Source organism: Limulus polyphemus, unplaced genomic scaffold (genome assembly GCF_000517525.1).
Source record: "Limulus polyphemus unplaced genomic scaffold, Limulus_polyphemus-2.1.2 Scaffold4946, whole genome shotgun sequence".
Taxonomy (NCBI): Eukaryota; Metazoa; Arthropoda; class Merostomata; order Xiphosura; family Limulidae; genus Limulus; species Limulus polyphemus.
In genome coordinates this window covers 10381-26090 of record NW_013670556.1, presented here as the reverse complement: position 1 = coordinate 26090, position 15710 = coordinate 10381, and the positions used below count along the sequence as shown (strand labels likewise).

The 15710-nt window shown below is 34.6% G+C and overlaps 1 protein-coding gene across 1 annotated transcript; it reads right to left on the bottom strand.

The window, feature by feature from the left end:
- Nucleotides 1-5842: 5842 nt before the first annotated feature.
- LOC106471893 (rhodopsin-like) lies at nucleotides 5843-9749 on the bottom strand. The gene has a single exon (XM_022400503.1). It carries the CDS (start codon nucleotides 9725-9727, stop codon nucleotides 8411-8413), a length of 1317 nt encoding a protein of 438 aa, XP_022256211.1. The 5' UTR covers nucleotides 9728-9749; the 3' UTR covers nucleotides 5843-8410.
- Nucleotides 9750-15710: the final 5961 nt, after the last annotated feature.

The following is a 15710-nucleotide window of genomic DNA, read 5'->3' as shown; positions in this document are numbered from 1 at the left end:
TGTAGCTTTCCGCAAAATTCAAAAACAAACAAACAGTAATAAATCTTATTAAGGAAAGTTTGGACAGTGTACGCGGTGTTCTCTACCCATATTTTACAGCATATCTAAATTTCTTTTTCCGCGAAGTAACATTGGTTTGTTTGTTTTCCTTTTCTCAGTTTCAGAAGTACGATTTGGTTTTTATTTCGCGCAAAGCTACACGAGGGCTATCCTCGGTAGCCGTCCCTAATTTAGCAGTGAAAGACTAGAGGGAAGGCAGCTAGTCATCATCACCCACCACCAACTCTTGGGATATTATTTTACCAACGAATAGCGGGATTGACCGTCTCGTTCTAACGTCCCCACGGTTAAAAGGACGAGCATGTTTGGTTGGACGGGGATTCGAACCCGCGACTCTCAGATTGCGAGTCGAGTGCCTTAACCACCTGTCCATGCCGGGCCAAGAGTTGGAAAAAAATGAGAAAACCAATTAAGAAAACATAAAAACTATATAGAAAACATACAATATATAAAATTAGAATTTTAAGTGGATTTTCTCATTAACTCTTGAACAGTAGTATTGACTTAATAATTAATTTAGTGGCTCACAAGTCCAAACTCTGTCGTGTACGAGAATGGTGTATCAGTGTGATGGACATTACGAGGACGTTATAACGTTGTTCAGAATAGACGCTGTTTGCAGCAGCTTTGTATACGGTTAGGCTTAATATGCTGATTGAGAACGACAGGTTGTGAACTGTACGTCTTCATGAATAAAACTTTTGAATTACAATATACCTTAGTTCTCGTAAGATAGATAGTCTCAGATATAAACGATCCTTATCTATATATGTCTATATGTATTTTATTCTTTGTTATTTTTTCAATGCAAAGCTGCACAAATAGCTATCTGTGCTTTTTCCACCACGAGGTCTCGAACTCCAGATTTCATCGTTGTAAGTCCATAAGCGTACCGCTGGCTCCCTGGTGGACTTTTTCTTTTATGAAGAAGGATTCGATTATTCTTTTTTTTATTTTTGAGAAAGGTATTCTACAGTTTTGAAAAAAAAAAGAGCTATAGGCGATGTCTGTAGTGTGATAGAATAAGCAGAAAGAGGTAAAGAGAAATAACGAGTTAATTTCTTAATAAGCCGTCTCTTGAAAGTCACAATCCATTTTTATTTCTCCCTCCCACCCTATCGAAACATCACTAACTGAATTGTCTTTTAAAACTGTTTGTTTCCGATAGTAGACAAGAGCTATCTGAGTATAGCCGCCACTAATTTATAAAAGAGGAGAAATCTGCTAGTTAACAACACCTTCCAATAACGTTTGAAATACCCTCGTCTTACAGAATAGTGAGATCTGACCGTCACACTTATAGCACACCCACGGTCACAAATTGGGGAGTGCGTATTTGCGTCGGCTTGACGCGACCATCAAACTTAAGGTTCACAGTCCGGGCACGACGACTGCTGGCCACGTCCGGCCCAGTTACACTGAGTATATAAGTTGTGGATGTACAAGAGCATGTCGTTGAGAAAACGTACAAATCTTGATAATTATTACTTTCTGTAAAAACAGCTGTAAGAAATGTATAGACGAAATAAGCTGATTTCTGACTCATTAAAATGTATATGTGTTAGAAATTTTGTAAACGTAAGACATCTAATAATATGGGATGATTTAGTTAATATAGGCACATTTCATGAATTAAATAAAATCATTTAAAAGTCGTCGTGTAAAACCAGACAAACACTCATATTTCAAAGTGATAGTTCATATTGTACATTTACTTGTACATTAATGCCGCTATGTATCAAACGTATATTTACTGAGGAAGGCCTTTTAACACAATATCACAGCTACTCATAAGATCCATTTCAACACGACGTCACAATGGTTGAACAGTTTATTTACTCATAAAGTCAATTTCAACACAACGCTCCAACAGTTCACCTACTAATAAAGTCCATTTCAAAACTCTAATTCAAAAGTTGATCTACTCATAAAGTCTATTTCAATACAAAATTTGAACAGTTGAGATAATCATAAGGTCTACTTCAACACAACGCTTTAGACACATTTCAACATAATATCATAACACCTCAATAATTCAACAACTCATATGGTCTAAACACACAAAAGGTTACAATGTATAGCAGAGACGGCTGGTATGGGTATTAAAAACTTTAATTGAAATAAAGTACAAGAACAACGTTTCGACCTTCTTAGGTCATTTTCAGGTTAACATATACAGTTTGAAACTGACCGTTACTGGGCACATGTCTTAGGGACGAGAGTGTGAACAGGTACGAGATTGTAGGGAGCAAAGCAGTTAGATGTTAGGTGATTAATATAGGTAAAAAGGTGTTCTTTTATGTTGGTTCAATTTTGGTTTGAGTTCTTGTATAAGTAAGGCTTCTTTGATTTTTTCATTTTTTTTGCCTTTGTTTCTCTACTGAATATGTAGGTGTTTTCTATGCTTATGTTGTGTTTATTTGTTTTGCATAGAAGTTTGAAACGTTGTTCTTGTACTTTATTTTAATTAAAGTTTTTAATACCCATACCAGCCGTCTTTGCTATACATTTTTTACTTCAAGAGGGTTTCACGTCATCGTTAAAAACGTAACAATACTTCAATAGTTCAGCTACTCAGTTGACCTATATACACACAACGTTAAAATACTTCAATACTTCAACTACTCATATGACCTATATACACACAACGTTAAAATACTTCAATACTTCAACTACTCATATGACCTATATACACACAACGTTACAATACTTCAATACTTCAACTACTCATATGACCTATATACACACAACGTTACAATACTTCAATACTTTAACTACTCATATGACCTATATACACACAACGTTGCAATGTTTCAATAGTTCAACTACTCGTATGACCTAGATACACACAACGTTACAATACTTCAAAAGTTCAGTTACTCATATGACCTATATACACAACGTTACAGTACTTTAGTAGTTCAGCTACTCATATGACCTATATACACACAACGTTACAATACTTGAATAGTTCAACTAATCATATGACCTATGCACACAACGTTACAATACTTGAATAGTTCAACTAATCATAGGACCTACACACACACAACGTTACAATACTTCAATAGTTTAGCTACTAATATGACCTATTCACACACAACGTTAAAAATACTTCACTAGTTCAAGTAATCATATGACCTACACACACACAACGTTACAATACTTCAATAGTTTAGCTACTCATATGACCTATTCACACACAACGTTAAAAATACTTCACTAGTTCAAGTAATCATATGACTTACACACACACAACGTTACAATACTTTAATAGTTTTGCTACTCATATGACCTATTCACACACAACGTTATAATAATTCAATAGTTCAATTTATCATATGATCTATACACACAACGTTACAATGCTTCAACAGTTCAGCTACTCATATGACCTATACACACACAACATTACAATACTTCAATAGTTCAAGTAATCATATGACCTAGATACACACAACGTTACAATACTTCAATAGTTCAACTAATCATATGACCTAGATGCACACAACGTTACAATGCTTCAACAGTTCAACTACTCAACACATCACTTCATCCATCATCTGACGTGAGGTCTATTTCAACCCATCAGCTGAAATAAGGTCCATTTAAAGAAAACATCTTAACAGTTCAACTGCTCGTAAAGTCCATTTCAGCCCAACTCTTCAACAGTTTAGCTGCACATAATGCACATGCCAACACAACGTGACAACGCTTACCATTTAAGGTGCTCATCCGAACACAACAGTTAAACAGTGTAGTACCTCATAAAACATTTCAACACGCTACTTCAACAGTTCAACTGTTCACTGGCAGTTTTAACATAGTTGTAGAACGCGTCAAAAATTGATAATTCATGAGGCCACTTTCACACAATGGTCTAAGATGATGTTCACATACTCAATTTCCACCCTGTGTGATAACTGTCCAAATTACTTTCGTCACTACAAACAACGTTTAGTTTTGGAACCATAACACTATTGAAATGTACTATCTCTAAGCTATGTGTAAACAGTGTAGGGTACGATTTTACCTTCACCAAGTAACAATTATCGAATGCCATTTATGTTAGAACCGTAGCTGTATAACCCTGTTCTTTACTTGCAGTACCCATGTTTGGGAATGAGTTAGAGTACTGGTCGAGCCATATGTTAAATGTTGAAGCGTAGCCCCATCGTCTGATGCCAGACTAGATAAACTTTAGGTATATCCGTGAATCTTTAAGAATGAATATATATATATTTTGTCTTTAGTACTTCAAGAAGAGTTAAAGAAAACTAGAAGATGTTTCAATCTGTTCTATTTTCATGAGGAATCAAATAAAGTTCCTTTCTTGCTACCGCATATTAACCACTCAATAAAATAAGAGCCATGCTTTGTTTGTGTAAAGAAAATAAAATACATGCCCATTTTATTATTATCATTATTATGCATTGACTGTTTGTAGTAAATTATCTTTCTCAAATCATATCTATACGTTAGGCCTTAATGAAACTGACACTGTATTGTCAACTGTAAAATTGAAAAAAGTGCACCTTCAACAAAATTCTGGGGCAAACAATAAGAAACGTAATCCAACAAAGGTTTCTTTCATAATATTTATTACATTTTAAAGCTCAGCACGTTCCTGTATACAAAGTTTAATCCAATAAACAACGTGTTCGTAATACTACAAACTACAGAATTCTAAGTTTAGCGAGTACAAGAAAGTACCCAGCTTTGTGGAAGCATTACTATTCTGAGCAACAGAACCGGTGAAAACAACCGGTGATAATAGTTAGAATCAAATTAGTTTATCTATATAGAACTCACGTTTCACTACATGAATGACAAGTGCTAATAATATTTCTTTTTGTTATTTAAACATTAAACAGCAAGGTACACAAAACGTTCATATTTTCAAATATCTTCACTAACGGCAAGTTACCAAACAACTACTCGTTCACATTGAGTTATATATAGTTTAATTCTAATAAACATATGGCTGCAATTATTGAGTCATCAGAACTACCTTACCATGGTCACAATAAATATTTAATTGTACATAGCTGATACGTCAGTCGTATACAAACATGACAAAATTGTAACATGTCAGTCGTATACAAACATGACAAAATTATAACATGTCAGTTGTATACAAACATGACAAAATTGTAACATGTTAGTCGTATACAAACATGACAAAATTATAGCATGTCAGTCGTATACAAACATGACAAAATTATAACATGTTAGTCGTATACAAACATGACAAAATTATAACATGTCAGTTGTATACAAACATGACAAAATTATAACATGTTAGTCGTATACAAACATGACAAAATTATAGCATGTCAGTCGTATACAAACATGACAAAATTGTAACATGTTAGTCGTATACAAACATGACAAAATTATAGCATGTCAGTCGTATACAAACATGACAAAATTATAACATGTTAGTCGTATACAAACATGACAAAATTATAGCATGTCAGTCGTATACAAACATGACAAAATTATAACATGTCAGTCGTATACAAACATGACAAAATTATAGCATGTCAGTCGTATACAAACATGACAAAATTATAACATGCTAGTCGTATACAAACATGACAAAATTATAACATGTCAGTCGTATACAAACATGACAAAATTATAACATGTCACTCGTAAACAAACATGACAAAATTATAATACGAACATGTTTTTTTCTCTAGAAAATTAATAGAGTAAATTAATAAACAATACCATATACTAATCACATGAAAGAAGTGTTTTAGCTAAATTTTTCTAAAATAAATTAATCACACAAATCTCATTATTGTCTCGTGAAACTTTCACTTAATAAAATTCATCAATCGAACCATACTCTGACGACACTAACTTTTATTTCAACTTCTAATTTAGATAAACTAAGTTCTTCAGAATGATCTTATTCTGATGTTATGAAAGATTTATTCCACCTTTCAACTTAGTTGAAGTTCATCAGAAGTACTTCAGTATTACTACATCATAAGTTCATCAGAAGCACCTCAATATTACCTCATTATAAGTTCATCAGAACTACCTCAATATTACCTCATCATAAGTTCATCAGAAGTACCTCAATATTACCTCATCATTAGTTCACCAGAAGCACCTCAATATTACCTCATCATAAGTTCCTCAGAAACACCTCAATATAACCTCACCATACACTAGTTTCATCTTCACATTCAATTTAACTGAAGAAAGTTCACCAAGATGATCCCGTGAAAAGTTTATTGTTACTGAAATAGGTTTATCAGAATTATCTCATCATGTATTAGGAAACCTTTGTTTCAACTTTTGATTTAGCTGTTAGTAATTTCACCAGCTTGGCTTCATTCTGGCACTATTAAGGCATTATCTAAAATCAATCCAACAGAAATAATTTCTTAAAGACTTGTTAGATCATGTCTTGAAGGTTAATACCTCGCAGCAGAAAGAGGGTTTTAAATTTAGCTAGTTTAATCTCCTGTACCTGTAAATATAACGAATCCTCAAGAACCCAATGTGGCGAAGTTCACAGCTTTGATTGGCTATCAGGATTTGTGACCCGTATCACCGCTCTAAGTCCTAGTATTTGTACAGAGACACCTAGGGTTTATAAACAACAGCTGTTAAGGTAAAACACAGGAATGTCTATGGATTTCATATTCATATTTTTATGAAAATATTATGGGTTTTAACTTAAATGTCCTTTTTCGTAAATTCTTTACTTACTCTACAGATATCTTCCTGTGAGCCTGATATTAAAGTTCTGAATCATTAAAATTATTAATGATTAATTCAGAATACACCATAAAGTCTTGAACAAGAATAATGATCGTCAGCAAAGAAAACCAAGTAGACGAGAGGACACATGCCTTCCGAGAATAATAATAGAAACATAGGATGTTTGGAGTCATCGCACACGAGTTGAATGTCTTTCATCATTTCCTTGCCATTCCGGCTATATTAACCGACTGGTAAGTTCAGGCAATATGCTCTAATATCTTAGAGTATACTTTTCTTTTGATCGAGTCTTATGTGCTATCCTATAACCTGCCTATATCCATCTACTTAAACTGTACACTTCGAAATTTATGAGGAGATTGTAGCAGAGTTTGACACAATGATAACAGTTAATCCTTAGGAAAAATCATTAGCCTCCTAGCCTAAGGTTGTTAAATTTACTAGACTTCATTTCGCGATATATTTATTAGTCATGATTACGTCTTGTGATAAAGGTCGCGTCTTATTCTTTTGTGACTATTATATTTCACCATCTTCAAGCATTCGTGCCTTTTTGGTTTAATCACGCAGGTGATCGAAATTAAGCACCCGCAGCTGGTCCAATTTTTTATAGTTGTTGTGTCAGTTTTTTGTTATTTTCCCACAGCTGGTTGAATTTTTGATAGTTGTTGTCTCAGTTTTTCCTTATTTTCTCACAGTTGTTGAATTTTTGATAGTTGTTGTCTCAGTTTTTCCTTATTTTCTCACAGTTGTTGAATTTTTGATAGTTGTTGTCAGTTTTCCTTATTTTTCCACAGCTGGTTGAATTTTTGATCGTTGTTTCTCAGTTCTTCCTGTAGAATTCATTCTAAAATATTAACACACTAAGAGTAATCCATCTGATCTATCTCTTCGTTTTTCACTCACCTATCGTCACATTTTAAAACTGAGTATGTTAAAAGCATCAGTGAATCCTGAGATGTTATCATAAGTATAGTGTAAGTTTGGTTGATAACAAAAATAATTCCTCATTGTGAGAAATGGTAACATTAATTTGTCGTGACAACACTATAGTGTAAGTTTGGTTGATAACAAAATAATTCCTCATTGTGAGAACTGGTAACATTAATTTGTCGTGACAACAAATAAGCAGCAGCAGATTATTCCATTTGATCTGATATACAACCATCCAAATATCGAATGTCCATAAAACACAGTCGCCATGCTGTTTTGTTTTTTAAGTTATTTGTTATACCTCAACCAATCCACAATAAACCTATGTTTGACGTCACATTTTGACGAGTTTCGTAAAGAACGCAATTATTTCTTATTCACCAATTCCACTAGTGTAATAGTAACAGAGGTAGTCTTCACTGACAACAATATGAAAATAATGGGACTTTTTTTTCTTTGGTGTAAGAATTCGAGTCAAACTTAGTATCAGTTCAACTAACAGAATAAGATAAAATCCAATCAAGTTTTAGGTTATTACTAATAAGGGTCAGATGGAATTCAAGAACGTAAATAAGACAAAATAACTGATGACAGTATAGAAACCAAGTTACGAGAGGATGGTTGGGAAAACCTAGAATTTCCAAAAGTACTAAAACTCAGGTTACCACTAATTTTACAGAAATTGTTGTCTAAGGGACTGGGAGGGGGACAAGGGAGGATGGTAGGCATTACTGGATATTATATCGGAATCTTGATTCGAGAATGTAGACCCTTGTCTCTTGAGGACCAAATACCGACACAAATTCCTGGCTGGCCCACAACACGGCTGAAGGAAGTGGTAAAGAAGGGGAGTAGATACCACGGGAAGAAAAGCGATCCAAACAACACAAGTGAACGCCCTGTCGAAGTGGATTGTATTATCGAGGGTTTCGACAATGAAGTGTTTAAAAAGGCGGGTAAACTGGAGAGGTAAAAGACAAACGATGTAAATCAGAACTATTGTGAAGAAAATCTTCTCATTAATATTTTCTCTTTCCCAATCAATATCATCGTCCTGATTGTCACAGCTAGAGGAGATTCGATCCGAAAACTCTCGAAGTCTGAAGCTTTCGGGGGGCTCTAATGATGACAAAAGTGGGTTTCTGTAACCATGAACGGTTGCTGCCGATGTTTCGTTTCTGGTATTGGTGTTGGAAAATGAAGTTTCTTCCACACGCGGCAGTACTACTGTAGTGTTTCGGTTACGAAATCTTAGGGCAGTGAGTCGATTGGTAATTTCTGCCGACGTCTTTAAGTGGAAATAGGCTAATAAAACTGCCGGTAGGACGTAAAGGATGATGAAGAGAACCCTGATAAATTCCTGGATGTTGTTTTCCAAATTTAGGGCGCACAGGCCGACACCTTGGAACTCGGGTCCGAAATAATCTGCAATGTGGACGTACCTGGTGAAGACAGTGTACGGAAGTGCCACCACACAGCTTGAAACCCAGATAAGCAGCATGTAAAAACTGACCAACATCCGATGTCTTCCTGGGAACAGAAATGACCGATATCTATCGAACGACAGTGCCAGCAACGTTAGGAGTGTGGAGTAGAATGGAACATCTTGAATTATAGGTAAAAGATGGCAAACCACACTGCCCATAGCCCAGTTGTGATAAAAAAGTGTTGCCACAGACAAAGGCAACACAACGACACACTTTACAAGATCGTTGATGGCGTTGCTAACCAAGAACTTATCCAAGTTACCACAGTGTTTTCTCCAGTGGAACACGAAGTAAATCATGCGAAGATTCAGAAGGATCCCAGCTACTCCAACCAAAATGAATAAAGTTGCGAAAAATGGAAAGATATTTCTGACAGAATCTCGCAGTTGAGGTGCTTTTAGGCTTTCCGTGTCATTTGGGAAGCTCATCAGAAAATGTAGCATTACCCCCAAAATGTGGGTACTCGGGGGCTTACGTAGTGTTATATCGTCTTCTTCTTCCATGATGAGAAACTACTGTAAATGTTTCGTCCCTAGTTTCTTCACTTTACAGTTCTGTCATCTGAAAGATATATAATTTTTCTATGACACTCAGGTATAATTTATATACAAAATTCACACTGAGATACCATGAAACTTAAAACTTCTGAGATTTTAGTGACTTTAGTTTTAGATTTGTTAACACATAAATAAAGATGCTTTCTCACAAGAAAACAAAATTAAAAACCAAACATTTACAGGCCTAGTGACCAGTCTTGTTTGATCCAATTAATAAATAACTAGAAATAGAAGTTCCAAGAATTTTAGGTTGGCTAAATTATTAAAATAATTTATGATTATCTTAGAGTTTTAGGTACGATTTTTTACAAAACTTTCACGGCTAGACTTTCATGAGACCAGTCTGAGAAGGTAGAAGAGTCTCTTCTGTCTTAATCTCCATAAAAAAAACTTATAAGTGGATACGAATATGGAGACGAGAGAGTGAATAAACTATAAAACTCTTGTCACGTTTGAGCCGAACTCTGAAGTGCATAACAATAGAGTATTAAATAAAGCAGACGTTTACTTTCTTTTTTAAACATATATCAACTTTTGTTTTCAAAACTGAAAAGCTTATTTAAAGCACTCAAAGAAAGTGTTTGGTCAGAAGAAAAAACTGTTAGTCAGTAAAAACTGACCAGTCAATGAAGACCTTTCATCAGTGTGATGGTTGTACGAAAGATGATTTAGATTGAATATCAAATTACATAATTTTTACCGAATGCAATACAAACTTGTTGCATATGAAAATCAAATATGTATATTCAGTTTTTCTAAGTATTTCATTGCACCCAAATAAAATAGGAAATATAAGTCTTTTAAGACACTTATATTGATACATTGTTTTCTTCTAAGAAGTGAGAATTAAATGTCATACTGAATTTAGATGTCTGTTGCGTAGTTCGTACAAAATCTTTAGTTTGCGTAGTACAAAAATTAGTTCACTACAGTCTTGTCCAAAATGTTTACATACTGTTCTATATTGATGTTATTGAGTAAATACCCGAGTAGTAACAGAGAAGGTAACGTATGATCGGACAAACATGTACGAGTTATTATTCTGGTATGCATAATTTGTTTTGAGCATTTGTTCGTCAAAAAACGTATACACACCTGTTTTGTATAAAAGAGTGTTGATCTGGCAGCCAAAGTTAGTTTTTTTAAACCTCACCTTGCACTGGAGGTCCCACAATGAGTCTTTGTTGATTTTTTTATCTTCAAACTATGTACAATCAAAAAATGGAGTATGCCAAGCTGACACACTTGGGGATTTCTAAATAATAGCTAGTTTCCATGGTAACTCTTCTCCCATTTTCAAGTGTAATTGTATCGATACAAAAGGTCCTATCTGAGCAACTAAAAGTGATAGAATGTTGAATAAAGTGTCAATTTCTAGATTATTAGGGATAAAAAAGCTACTGGTGGTATCATTTTATTGATTGGAGACGTGTTTTGTACTCTTATGACAAGTCTGACAAAATAATTCTGAATTTTTCCGCAATGAAACATAAGACTAAATTAAAGAAAACATAAGCAGATTGAGTTCTTGACTAATAGAATAATTGATCCACTGTTATAAAACTTTTTACAAAAGTGTTATTGTATAATTCAATAATAACAGTAAAATGTATTCATCACTCATACAAATACAAACGTGTGGAATTATATGATGTGATATAATACTTTTTATTTTCAATTAAATTAAACTCCATTATGTTTGTGTGCATTAACGAAGATCTCCTCTCAATCATAACGACGTCGTATTTCACGTGCACTTGACACGTTTAAATGCAGTTCAAAAATATACAGTAACTAATCAGTTAAGACTATATAAAGAACAGGTATTATCAGTGCTTGACCGATTCGTATTTACTATAACTTTCTTAAATTTTAGATTAAACTTACATGTTTCTTTTAATTTTGTCTTCCAAAATGAACATTTAAAATAATTAATATCTTATTTGTTCTAACAAGTTGAACAACGTGTGCTGAGTAGAGTGCAGGGCACGTGTGTTAACTTCAATTATAACTTTTGAAAGCGTAGATCTAGGGAAGGTTAAGCATTTAATAAGTATACCCCCCATATCCTAAATTGATGTTTAACGTATTTTCACAACACAAACATCACGAATGAGACCCCCCAGAGGCACAGCGGTATGTCTGCGGACTTACAACGCTAGAATCCAGGTTTTGATACCCGTGGTGGGCAGAACACAGATAGCCCATTGTGTAGCTTTGTGCTTAATTACAAACAAACAAACAATCATGAATGAGTATGTTCATGATAATATCAGTGATGCTCTAATCCAAACCAGTCAATCTCAATTTGTACATAACGACGAATCACAAAAGTTATTGAAACAAACAATTTAGAGACGATAACCTGCATTCGCATATGGACAGAAACTTTGACCCTAATTACACTGTGCACTATAACAAAAACTGTGCAGCATCATATACCTCAAAATCACATTATAGGAAACTAGGAAAAACAGACTCTTAATCTGTCTCACCAAATTCTCAGTAAAAACGAACTCTCATTCTGTCTCACCAAACCCTCATGAAAAATGGCGTTGTCGTTCTGATATTTGAAGTTTTGACTTCAAAGCACATTATTTGTGGAGATTAGTGTCAAATCTATAAGAAGCACTCAGATCGTTAAAAGCGAGTAGTTGTGTGTACTGCAGCAGACCGCGGGCACCATATACCATTTAATGTGGGGTTCAGTGGGCATATGAGGTACAAGTGGTTTACATGCTGCAGACCGTGGCCACCATATACCATTTAATGTGGGGTTCAGTGGGCACATGAGGTACAAGTGGTTTACATGCTGCAGACCGTGGGCACCATACACCATTTCACGTGGGGTTCAGTGGGCACATGAGGTACAAGTGGTTTACATGCTGCAGACCGTGGGCACCATACACCATTTCACGTGGGGTTCAGTGGGCACATGAGGTACAAGTGGTTTACATGCTGCAGACCGTGGGCACCATACACCATTTCACGTGGGGTTCAGTGGGCACATGAGGTACAAGTGGTTTACATGCTGCAGACCGTGGGCACCATACACCATTTCACGTGGGGTTCAGTGGGCACATGAGGTACAAGGATCAGTCAGTTATTTACATGCAGCAGATGCTAGGTATCACTATGATTGTAAAACCAAAGTCAGTACAACCTGCATGTTCAAGTAGAACAATAACTCAAGAGCCATCATCAAAGGATTCAGCATTTGACCAGCTTATTTCTGATACAGATGCAGATCGATCTCGTATCAGCAATTTGAGAGAAATATATAACCAATATCAAAGTTATGGAGGTGATTTTTTTTCCAAACGAAAGTTGCTCACTGAATTGTCAACACATTTTGATGATTTTTTACAACGCCTGGACTTAATGCAAGTGTACTGGTGTTCCAAGACAAAGCCAAGCGTGAAGATTGATACACAGATCGTTCCTGTGCATAAAGACACAAAATCAACAAAGAATCATTGTGGGACCTCCAGTGCATGGTTACTTCAACCTTCCACTGGACTATGTGCTCTTCATATAATTTTTTTTCAAAACATATCAGCTCTTTGATAAGGCAATTTCTCTGTACTTAGTGTAGACCTACGCCTCGTCACGTGCCATAAGTCATACGACCTCAAATTATTGGACTGTCCAGAAACAGTATGAAACAAACGAACATTGCCAGAACAGTAGGGTACCCCCAGTGTACTGTATCCAGAATCCTGAAACTTCATTGGACTATTGGTAGACGCCGAAAAACTAATGCCGACATGACCGTATTTTGATCAGTTTACCATATCAAAGTCGAAAGAAGTCTTGCAACACCTTACGACAGAAATGGCATGAACACATTCATTCTGGGAAATCCAGAAGAACAGTATTAGTTACCACGTTTGTTCAGCCACATCACATGCGCTGATTGGCTGCCTCAGGGAGAAGAACAATGTAGAGACGATGACGTCATTTTTCCACGATGTGGAACCAGAGGGCGCGTTTGCTAGAACGCCATGACATGCGGAAGCTGTCAACAATAGAAATTGTCCATAAAGCATGTCGCTAGAGCCATGAAGTGGCACCAGAGGACGCGTTGGTACGATGAGAGTGCAAACACGACATCAACTTTATAGTAGCAAAGTCTTAGAATTAATAACTTGCATATCGTTGATTTTACAATTTCGCCTTATAAGTAAAGCATTAAATACGATTTACAAAGGCTGGCAATCCCGTATTGCTGCATACAGATTTCAACTCATGTTTTTGTTTTCATTTGTGTATTTATTTGTGTTACATGAGTTTTACAAAGGCAAATGGTTTTACTAGGCGGATGATACAGTTATATTATTACTCTACAGCCGATTGTGTTTGGGTGTTAAAACATGTAATTAAAGTATAACTTTAATTATATGTAAAACTATTACTTGTTTAGCATACTAAAAGTTTTCTTGACGTTTTATTGTAGTTTTCATTTATATATATTTATTTGTATTGCAAAGGCAGATAGTGTTCTGGAGGATTGCATACAGATTTGAATTTATGTTTATATTTTTCACTTATATATTACATGTGTTATATAAAGGCTGACAGTGTTACTATAGGTGGACGGTGGTTATTATTACAAGGTCTATAGACGGATGGTCTTACTAGGCATATTGTGTGAGAGACTTACAAAGGCGGATGCTGTTACTAGGGTCGGACTACTGGTAATACTAAGATTCTATAGGCAGGTGTTGTTACTAGGTAGATTTTGTTACTAAAGTTCTATATATGCAATGTGTTACTAAGGCGCAAGTTGTTTTCCAAGGTGTCTCAATATGCGATTACGTCATCAATATGTAGATTTAAGTCCTAAAGGTTACAAGTAAAACAATTTTATTGTTTCAACAGTTTGGCTTTACGGATTAAATATGCTATTCCTTTATCCATATAACTATGAGTTTAATTGTTTTTGACGAGGTACTTCATTTTACATATGTTACTTTATAGCTTTTAGATAAATATGTTTTACAAAGTCGGATGGTCTTGCATGTGGCTTACAAAGGTGTTTGTAAACTTCTATAGGCCTGCACACAAATTTCAACTTATGTTTGTACTTTTCATTTACATGTGTTTCAATAGGAAGATAATATTACTAATGCATTTAACATACTCCTTAAAAGTTTTAACAGGCTTTTATAAACGTTGAACGAAATGATATTTTTAAAGTACTGATTATAGTTTCACTTCTCTATATAATCATGCTTTTGCATTTCGTGACGTTTTTAATTTCTATTTTAAGGTTCCAAAAAAGACGCCTTTCTCAACACGGAGTCGGCCAATCTAACCGAGTCGCGTGACCTTTTGTTCTCATTTAAAGTCTTTATAAATTTAATACTTATAAATCTCAATATACTAGGTATATCTTCACGAAATTTGGCAGTCTTTCAGCTAATATTACAAATCTTTCACATGCAAAAAAATCATATTCCTTAGTGAAGTATATTTTTAATAAAATAAAATAAAGATTTGTCCATGAATATATTGAGTATTTATTTTGAATAGTCCGTGTGCAAAGTAATTTTCATGTCAAAATTAAGAATACTTTTCGTTATCTCAAAAATATCAAGTTGTCTTTGTGTAATCCCTAAAACCTCCTAAATGAATTTCAAACGTTTCTTTTTCAGTAAAAATTTATAGTTTATCTGTTATTTTATTTAATTTCAAACTTAGCTTTATAAGTCACTAAAGTATAAAGGATTGCTATTGTTAAGAGGTGTTTCTATCTGAAGGCCATTTTAATACAACTAGATACAATAAATGAGTGACTTACTGTTTAACCAGTCACTTTACTATTATGGAAACTATTTAAAATATCAACACTTATCATTCACTTGAAATGAAATATAGATTTACTTTTTAACCAATCACTTTTACTATTTATATTAACTAATTAAAA